The sequence below is a fragment of the Fulmarus glacialis genome, unplaced genomic scaffold (genome assembly GCF_000690835.1).
Source record: "Fulmarus glacialis isolate BGI_N327 unplaced genomic scaffold, ASM69083v1 scaffold46782, whole genome shotgun sequence".
In the NCBI taxonomy this organism is placed as follows: domain Eukaryota; kingdom Metazoa; phylum Chordata; class Aves; order Procellariiformes; family Procellariidae; genus Fulmarus; species Fulmarus glacialis.
In genome coordinates, this window is record NW_009196802.1 from 12,458 (window position 1) to 22,395 (window position 9,938).

The 9,938-nt window shown below is 35.8% G+C and overlaps 1 protein-coding gene across 1 annotated transcript in view; it reads right to left on the reverse strand.

Moving 5' to 3' along the window:
• Positions 1–9,905, reverse strand: part of LOC104072760 (probable ATP-dependent RNA helicase DDX60) — an 11,396-nt gene extending 1,491 nt beyond the window's left edge. Inside the window, exons 1-7 of the mRNA XM_009572326.1 lie at positions 9,705–9,905; positions 8,546–8,650; positions 7,008–7,146; positions 6,249–6,370; positions 4,732–4,879; positions 2,200–2,342; positions 1,290–1,366 (exon numbers count right to left, since the gene is read on the reverse strand). Coding sequence (XP_009570621.1) covers positions 1,290–1,366; positions 2,200–2,342; positions 4,732–4,879; positions 6,249–6,370; positions 7,008–7,146; positions 8,546–8,650; positions 9,705–9,905 — 935 coding nt within the window. The remainder of the gene's footprint in view (positions 1–1,289; positions 1,367–2,199; positions 2,343–4,731; positions 4,880–6,248; positions 6,371–7,007; positions 7,147–8,545; positions 8,651–9,704) is intronic.
• Positions 9,906–9,938: the final 33 nt, after the last annotated feature.

The following is a 9,938-nucleotide window of genomic DNA, read 5'->3' on the forward strand; positions in this document are numbered from 1 at the left end:
TAACAGGCTCTTCAGAGTTTTTTTTTTTTTTATTTAATCATGTTTTTTTCACAGTGAAAAAGAACAGGAAAGTGCCTGAACTAAGGAAGCCCAATGCAGTAGTCTAGAAGATGGTAACATCATAGTAGCAGAGAGATGTCAAAAGCTTGCTCTCAAATAATAAAGACAGAAACAGATTAAAGGAGGAATTCATGGTCAGTGTTAAAAGATATAGGCAAGAGAGTGTAAAAGAAAAGATTAAAACTCGTTTTGGAAAATCTAGAGCATAAGTGATCCAGGAAGAAAGAAGAGAGGAAGACTGCATGTACCACAGGCTTGAACATGAAAATATGATGAGATATAGCAGTGGTTGACCAGCTTGGGCACATAGTTTTTGGTGGGTAGTGGTTTTTTTTCCTTTAAAGAGAGATGATAATTCAATCATACTATCAGGACAAGTTGCCAAATGCTTAGAAAAGATTAGGAAAAGGGGAAATAGTGAAGCAATACTGATAAAAATACTGAAGTACTAGCAAATTTTGCTTTGCTACTGTGAAAGTCAGTTTCTGTGATGACAATCGTCCTGTACCAAAAAAAGAGTTTGTGTTTTGGATGCCTGTATCTTTTAACACTGATTATGAATTCCTCCTTTAATCTGTTTCGGTCTTTATTATTTGACCAAGCTTTTGACATCTCTCTGCTACTATGTTACCATCCTCTAGACCACTGCATTGGGCTTCCTCATTTCAGGGACTTTCGTGATCTTTTTCATTGTGAAAAAACCTTGATTAAATAAAAAAAACTTCTGAAGAGCCTGTCAAAATAACCTGTGTCAGTGAAGTCAAGACTTCTGATTTACGGTACTGTTTTGAATACCTGGCTAATACTTTACAGCCATTGCTACTGGACTTTAATGTAGTATATGTTTTATTCTCATTAAAACATTCAAGTAATCTAATCATATTTAACGGCTGTTCCATCCCTAAGTTCTGGTGGGAGAAGGCTTTAAAAACAAAAAGATGTACTTATGTACCATACTGTAAACAATGCTGCTGTTTAACTGTATTAAAAATGGTAGTACATACCAGTTATCAGTTGTCAATGCAGTCAAGGAACCGTGCTTATAAAAGTCCAGTGCATATGCATTGAGTGGCCTCCTCCTTCCTTGATTATCATACTTGCTCAAATAAAGCAGGGGGCAGTTTGTGACATTAACTCCAAGGGAACGTAAGACAGCCTTAAAAAAAAAAAGAAATATCTGTTGAATAGCTGCTGTGCTTCTGTTTATATGCCTATTTTGTCAAACCTACAGCTTTAGACCCGCAACCGGGAAGTTCCACACTTCTAATTCCGGCCCACTCCAAAAATCTGCACAAGTACATGTAGGCTGTAAACATAGGACAGAGTTTGTTAGTAAAGTGACTTACACTGCCAGTGCAGCTCTGGGACGTTCTGAGTAAAGTTTAACTAGGTCATTGGATTTCTCTTGAGTTTTAGATGAGGATTTTTCCATATGCATACATCATGTATTCAGACTCTCTTACTGATGCTTTGAATGTATTAATCAACCTTAAGCATGGAACATTTTAAGGATGAAAGTGAATTTCAAATCCCCAGTTGTAGGAATTTAATTTTTTCTATTACAGAATTATGATTCGTGATAATTCCCTCATGCTACAAAGCCCATGTAGAAGACTGCAGGAAAATGCAAGCTGACAGTAAACATGTTGATGTATATTACAATTAAGCTAATTCATATGCTATCTAATGTAATGACTGAAATCCTAGTTGAGAAGCAAATGATCAATGCAATAATGCATCCTTTTGCTAGGATCCTTGAGAATGCTGTGTGATAGATTTAAAAAAAAAAAAAACCAACCACACCTGACATGGGGAAAACAAAACTGGGAATATGGCTTTAATCTGACATTTTAGAGTAATTTACTTGTCTCAGAGTCAAAAGCAACAGAGGCCTTGCAAGAAAGCAAACTATTTACAGATTTTTTTCCTACATCCATCTATCCTGTGTTTCTTGCACTGTGAGAATGTGGTGCTACTCAGTGCTGATTTTTTTTTTTTGAGACATTTGAAATTGTTTCTCCTAAAGAGTGACATTTGAGCATAGTGCCATCATATTACACAGAGGCAAGAAGATTGTAATAAAAAATTATTTTTATTGAACTGTAATAAAATTCTGCCCCCCATGAAAAAATAACTTACTTTATTAATGATCTCCCCATGAAATAGATCGTTATCAACTGCTCCAGATAAACACGCAAAAGGTGAGACGGCAGATATGCTTTTGGTGCTGTCCATCAAATAAGATGCTAGTTCAGAGCCATGCCAATTCTTAGATGTAAAATCTAGACAAGAAGTTTCAAATACAATGTAAGCTATGCAGACACAAGCTCCCTTTCAGCAATCTATTTTAAAAGCAAGAAATTTTCCGTTCAGTAGATAATGATAGGAAATAGAGTTAATCTTCTAAAATTAAATCCTTCTTGATAGATGTTTGTTTCTTTTGTTCATAAGAACCTCTACACAATTGATTATAGTATTTAAGAAAGGGCGTTATAGTGGTGAGAATAATTACGTCTCAATCCTGCCCCCTCGCAACTTAAGCCTTTCTCCTTGACTCATCTGTAGCCAAAATTGCTAATAGCATGAACTTGTGCCAAAAACAAAGGGAATGTTACTATTAGAAGACTTATTTTACCTCCATCTTTTATTCTGTCCTACGTTGAAGAAAAACAGGTTTTTTTCAACCTGTATTCACAGGTCTTAATAGCTAGACATCTAATAATTTTTATTGCTATCCTCTGGACTCCCAGCCAACGTTTTTCTTGAAGCGTGGAGCTCTAAAGAATGAATATTGCAACTAAGGCCCTGTTAGGGCTTAAGTATGTGAAGGTTGTCACATACAAGCGCTCTGCTTTATGCAACCCAGTATGAATTTCTGTTTTTACAACAGCATGGCATTTCAGTTGGCTTATGGTCTGCCTGTAACTTCAATCATTATCCATAGAAGACCTGTCTAGTTATTTCTAAATATATTTGTACTTTGATTTTCCTTTTCTAAATAGAAACTTTTTCTTTCTTTCCAAATTATCAACGATATTTTCAATCCTCATGCCGCAACCTTTTCTGCTTTGTGTTATGGTAAGTATGCTGTAGTTACACTGTTTATGGCATTCATAAAAAAAATCTCAGCAGTTTCACAAAGTATTTTTTTTGCAGCCTCACCCCAAGTTATGGTAAGTAAGTACAAAAGTCTCTACCACCTCATGAACTACAGGACATGGTTTGATCTTGCATTTCTTTTTCTGTAAATCTAATGGAAAGTGTTTCTTTCAAAGTGAAACAGCTTCAGCAAAATGGGGAGAATGCAACCATATTACACCTTCCATTTAAACATGAAACTTTACCATTAAAGTAGAATAGGAAACTCAATTTTCACAGCTCACATCCTGGGTAAAAGTAGCATTAGTAACACTAATATATATAAAGAATATATATCCTGAAAATGCAAGGCAGCCCATGCTTTGCTCTTCTAATTTGGAATTCCATCATTCTGTGATTTAAAACTCTTCATGTCCTATGTTTTTCAGGTAACATATCAAGGTGTGGGGGTCCCTCCATTGTTAAAATAAGCAATCTTAAATTGAATATGAAAAAATAGGATTTCACTACAGTGTTGCTAATGTTACACCATTATGCTGCACTTTCCAGTGCTCTGTACTGGAAATGGAAAACTGCTATTTACCATCTCAAGCCATACGTAGTATTCAATCTTGTTTTGCATTCACCTTATTTGTTCGTCTCCCCCAGTGCCTCAACTTTTGTATTAAGTTGACATCCACTTTATACAAAACTTTCTATGATCCAGGTATCTCCGTACTTGAAACTCAAAGTAGATGATAGGACATGGTAGCTTGTAAGGTGATTTCAGCTTTTTTTTTTTTTCCCCCCATTTGTACACAGCAGAGACTAAAAAAATCACTGTACTAGTGTAGGAAAAAAGGATTACTAAGTACAGTTATCTGCTATAATTAAAGTGGTTCTTACTGCAAAAATAGTATTTTTGAAGGCATGTTATTTTTAGAGGAGCTAGGCAATGGGATAGTGGTATATTACATTGCTTTTATATCTCTCTCCCAGGAAGTAACATGAGATTATGGAGTTGTTAAATATTTTTCACCCAATGGCAATCCATATTGCTTTGTAATTTTATAGTCATGCCTTTTCATATTGCTTTGGTTATTGGACATCATTTATTGGCATAAGTAACTTAGTTGATTTAACAAATGGTGCAATGTTTTTCTTTAACTGCTACTTCAATATTAAGGCTGTTCACATGTTGAAAATCCAACCTTTGTAAGACTCTGAAAGCAATTGAGGTATCACAGGCATTTGAGGATCTGCAAATGCATTGATGATTAGATAAAAAGGCTTTTATTCAGTAATTACACTTAATATATTTTTTCCTTTTATAAAAAACTCCCTTTGATTTTTATTTCCTCTACAAAATAATAAAAGAATAGCAACCAAAATGATCCTTTTCCTGTACAAAACTTCTACCATATACAATATAATCTATAATGCTTGTAAAACAAAAGTGAAATAGAAATTGTATCTCTTTATTAGCATGTCTGAAGTCACCATTTTTTTCTTTAGAAAATAAGAATTAACCTAACTTTCCTAATAAAATCAATTTCACAAATTATGGATATGCATTATTTTTTCACTTCCTACCTGTCTTTGACAGTGGAAGTCTGTATTCTTGTTCGATATCTGCCAGCTTGGCAGTTGTCAGAAGAAAATGAGCAAAATTTTCCTCTACTTTGGTGTTGTACTCATTTACAGCATCCGCAAAGTCTTCTGGCAGATCTTCTAGAAAGACCTGAAATAACGTGCAGTTTTTATTGCTTAATTCAGGCAATTTCTCCAGAAGTGTCAGTTCTACATTGGTGTAGGCATAAAGTATTAGTACACACATAGCATATTAGTAGAAAGAAGGAAAGAGTACAGCTCCAAACTTTACCCAGCTTGTCAGACTGCCTGACCATCTAGAATTAATGGATCTTAAAAATGAACATGAATTTCATGCAGAAAAAGGCATGGAAGATAAACAGCAAGTATAAAATTCCTAGATTTTTACTCACAGAGTACTTGGCAAACAGCTCTATTAAAGATGTTTCAGCTAGCTAAAACGGGACTTTTGAAGGGCTGCCTTTCCCAGATCTTGTTTTGCATATTTTGGTGTTCAACAGGTTCCCTACCAACATGACAGACTGATGCTTTGCTGCCATTAGCCACAGCAGTCCTGTAAGCCCTCTTACTTGACTAGCCACTTTTCAGAAATAAATCATGTTTTTCCTCTTGGAATGCTTGCTGGTAACTGGCCTCATAAGCATCTTCATATGGAAGAAGTTTCCTTTGTTGTTCCAGCCATAGCTGTGTCCTCCAAAATTTTAAGGCTTTGCATAAAAGAGCCAAAAGGAGCACATTACACGTTTCACTTTCTGCCTGTACCCATGGTGAGTTAACTTTATGCATAACTAATGTTAATGCTCATCCTACTAATATTGTCCCGTTTTTGGAAAAAGCCCTAAGCCTACTGTGTCATGTACCACAGAGCATGCTGGTGTCCTTCTGGGTCATTGGTATGTGTAGCTGAACAGCTGAAGAACTAGAGCCCATGGAGAGCCCACACCGTAGCAGGTTTATCCTGAAGGACTGCAGCCCACAGAGAGGACTCACACTGGAGCAGGGGTGATGTGTGAGGAGAAAAGAGCAGCAAAGCGAGCTGTTAAGAATCGACCACAACAACTCATTTCTCATCAGCCCTGCACCACTTGGGGTGGGGGTGAGGTAAAGGAGTCAGGAATGAAGGAGTAAAGTTGAGCCTGGGGAAGCCAGGGGGGGCGAGAAGGTGGTGTTGAAATTTTTATTTTTTGTTTCTCGCTACCAAAATCTATTTTAATTGGCAACAAATTAATTTAATTTTCCACAGGTTGAGGCTGTTTTGCCCATGATCATAAGTGGTAAGCAATCTCCCTGGTTTTGTCTTGACCCACAAGCATTTCCATCCTATTTTCTCCCCCATCCTGTTGAGATGGAGGAGTAAGAGAGCAGCTGGGTGGGCAGCTACCTGCTACCCACCAGACTACTGTACATCCATAATAACACTAGTCTAACGGACAAAAGGAAACAAGTTGATTGAAGTGGTACACAAAATAAGTTACAGTAAAGACCAATGCTTTCTTTACCTTTGACTGGCAAAATGTGTGTTTATATTTCATTGAGCAGGCTGGAAGGTATTTTCTCCCAAATAGGTTTGCTAGAACGAGCACTAGCTTTTCCAGGACATCTTCTGAAAAAACAGTTGAGCCTATGTCAAAACAGAAAGTACTTGGGTTAAATATGAGAGTGTAAAATAAACAAGTCCTATGCAGGAGTTTCCTTCCCAGCTGCCTCTGTGACAGAAGTTATGTAAAACTATGTTGGATAAAGATCAACTCATTACATACAAAAAACTCTGGTAGATAACCGAGTAACTAATATGTACAAATTAATACTGTATTCTTATATGCTCACATACCGCAGCACACCTCATTGCACAGAATGGGTTTTACTCATGTAATGAGACATTAGTAGTACTTCATTTTTTAATTTGTTGACATTCAGAGTGGTCTTCCATCTTATTTGCTACATGGCGTTCAAATCTTGCTCTGGAGTCAGAATTATTAATTTTTCTATGTATAGCATTCTCTTCCACCCCATCAGAATGTTTCACAAACAGTAAATTTAGGTTCACAATACTAGCATTGCCATATGTGTGCCTTGGCTTTCTCAGACAGAAATACAAGCATACGCAGAGTGTGTAGAGACAGAGGCCAAGGATATGAGGATGAAGGCTAGGCAAGCAAAAGGTGGCAGCAGCAAGAAGGCACCCAGAAAATTTCAGAACCATTGGGGTTACAGAGCCTGCCATAGACCGCAATTAAGATGCATGGAGTATTATTTACCTTTAATTGGCTGGCATAACTTGTGGAATAAACCTTTCACGAGAAAGCTCACTAAAACAAAATTTGAAGGTTCGTAATAGTACAAGTGTGTCACAAGTCCAGCAAATCCCATGGGGTTACCTTCTTGATCCAAGTAGCCCTATTTAATTTAAAAGCAAAAAAAAATCTTAGTTGTAAAAGATGAACTTGGATATGACAAAAATATAAAATGGTGGCATTCAGAAGAATAATCCTTCAACCTAATGCATAGGTACCTATTGAGACCATTCAGTTTCCACTGAAAGGCAAGAATTTGTCCTTACTGAAAAACAAGTCACCAAGTATTTGAGTGTTTCCATGGGAGATCCTCATCTCCCTATGCAAAGCATAGATCTTGACTTCATTGTTTTAGCGCCCATTTAGATCATGTTGCAAATGAAAAGTGCATACAGTCACCAAAGTAAGACTTGATGCAACTTTCATTTAAAAAAAACTATTAACCCAAATGTCTGATGGGATAAAAGCATAGCAAGCAATGATCTGTCAAATATGTTGTTGCAAGATGTTTGGGTGCTAGAAGCTTATATAGTTTCCAAAAACAACAGGACAAGCTCATGGAATAAAACTCCACCAAAGGCAATAAATTCCAGGACACCTCTCCTGTCAGAGATCACTCTGCATCACGCCCTGTAAGAAAGTAGGGAGTATCCAGAGAATCATCATTATATGGTTGCCCTTTTTTTTTTTTTTTTTTTTTAAATACACTTCCCTGGGAAAATGATTGGAGACAGAATACTAGGTATGTGGGCCAGGTTTTGTCCAGTTCTTATGCTTCTCTCTTGTACACTGACTAGATTCTTCTCTTCAATGGGAGTATCAGACTCCTGGTCTCACATACAAAGGACACCCAGTAGAGGAGGCAGAAACATTGGTTAGGGCTCCTACGAGGAGCAGGACTGGGAAACCTGGGCACAGATGATTTGTTAATGTAATCACATGTTAATGTAATCACAAGCCAAAATGGAGTAAGGCATAAAAATTTTCCAAAATGGTATCCATCAAATTGAAACTATTACTATGGAAAGATACATCACTATATTTCAGTCTTCTCTAAGGCCTACTTCCTAAATTTTTTTTAGAGATATAATTTCTCCCAGCATTTTGGAAATCATGTCATCCTTAGTATGTTTTAAACCCCTATCATTTCACATGCATGCATCTTCATATACACTATAAATGCACAACTTTTACTTTCCTAATCAATTTGTAATCATATAGACATACCATAAGATTTTCCCTATTGAATTTATTCCACAACATATCATATTATGCTCATAATTAACCTCAAACTTAAAGCACTCTAATTTTATGTTTCCTTAAATTTCTTTCTAACAGGAAGAAATAGCCTGTTGCTATTGGAATATGGAATATAAAATTATATGGAATTTATATGAAATATAAAATATATGGTTCTTTAAATGAAAGCATACTAACACAAACAAATAAGAATCTGTAGATTTAAGAAGAATTATCCTTTATGAGAACGAGTTAAAACCTACCTCTTTGACAAGAAATTGCAAGGAAAACATAAAATAAATTTTTAATATTTCAGCATATCTTTCCTTTCTGAATGACATCAGTGAATGCTTCAATACTGACAATGCCTGGTCAAACAAACAGGAAGGGGGGGGGGGGGGGGGGAATAAAATTAGAATGTTGATATTGTAACAAGCAAAGAAATTCAATATCCAGCTTTTATGCTTTGTTTCATCAATTGGTTTTCAGGGTAAAAATGCTGGGTGGGGGTTATGTTGTATTTTTATTTAAATTGAATGCCTAACTCCTGGAAATGCTTGTGAAAAAGTCCATCCTCTGCCTGTCAGATGTGTGTGCATTTTCTAAATTTATGCTGAGGTTTGTAAAGTTAATTACATGAAATTCATATACAGATCTAAAAGACAAGGATTTAAATATCATTAAACTAAAACCAGGAAGTTTTGAAATTACTCCTTACACTTTAATACCATTTTAATATTTAACACAGAAGTTTACCATTTTACTTTGTTATCTTAAGAAGACTTATGTCTGAATTCATTCAGTGAGTCCTTGAAAATAAATGACTAAATGCTGAAGTGGATGTAAAAAACAGATCATCTGGAGGTAAGAGTTCCTTAATAATTACAAGAGAAGATCTCTGACCAATTTGTAATCATGGTCATGGGTTGTTTACTTAAATCACTGCATTGAATGGCAAGAATAAGAATTCTTTGATTCCAGAGAGTTAGTATGCAGATTTAAACAAGTGAGTAATACATAGAATTTTCTCATTATTTCAATTGAGATAGCATTTCATAGCTCCCCTCTTCCCTATGGAAATATATGTTCACATCTTTTCTTCAAATAAAGCTGAAATTTTAAATATTGAAAGACTTTCTGATTCTCCAAGTTAATGCAAATATTGCATAGAACAAGAGTCAATAAAAATACCTTCCTGATAGTAGCATTCTTTCTGAGGATAATATTTATTGCAAAAAATAAATGCATGAAAATGGACAGTACACTACTGTGGAGAAGATGGCACAGGTACTAGAAGCAGCATAACAGAGCATGCAATTTCATTTGGAGGCAGATTGCTTACTTCTGAAGTGCATAACTTTCAGCTCATGTTAAGGAGACATTACAATTTAATTAAATTACTATTAAGAAAAAATATTAAACCTTTGCTCTGGCATCTGCTTTGTCATCAGCCTTCGCAGCCAACAGCATGAGTCTCAATATTAATGAAACAGTCAGAGGAAATTGGCCTTTCAACTGAGGTACGTTGGATTTCATAAGTCTTTCAACTTTGGGCAGTGGGATATCGTAGAAGAACACATTTCCAATCATATCTTGTCCCCGTCTTCCAGCACGTCCTGACATCTAAGAGTAAAATATTTTAAAATTATATTATTA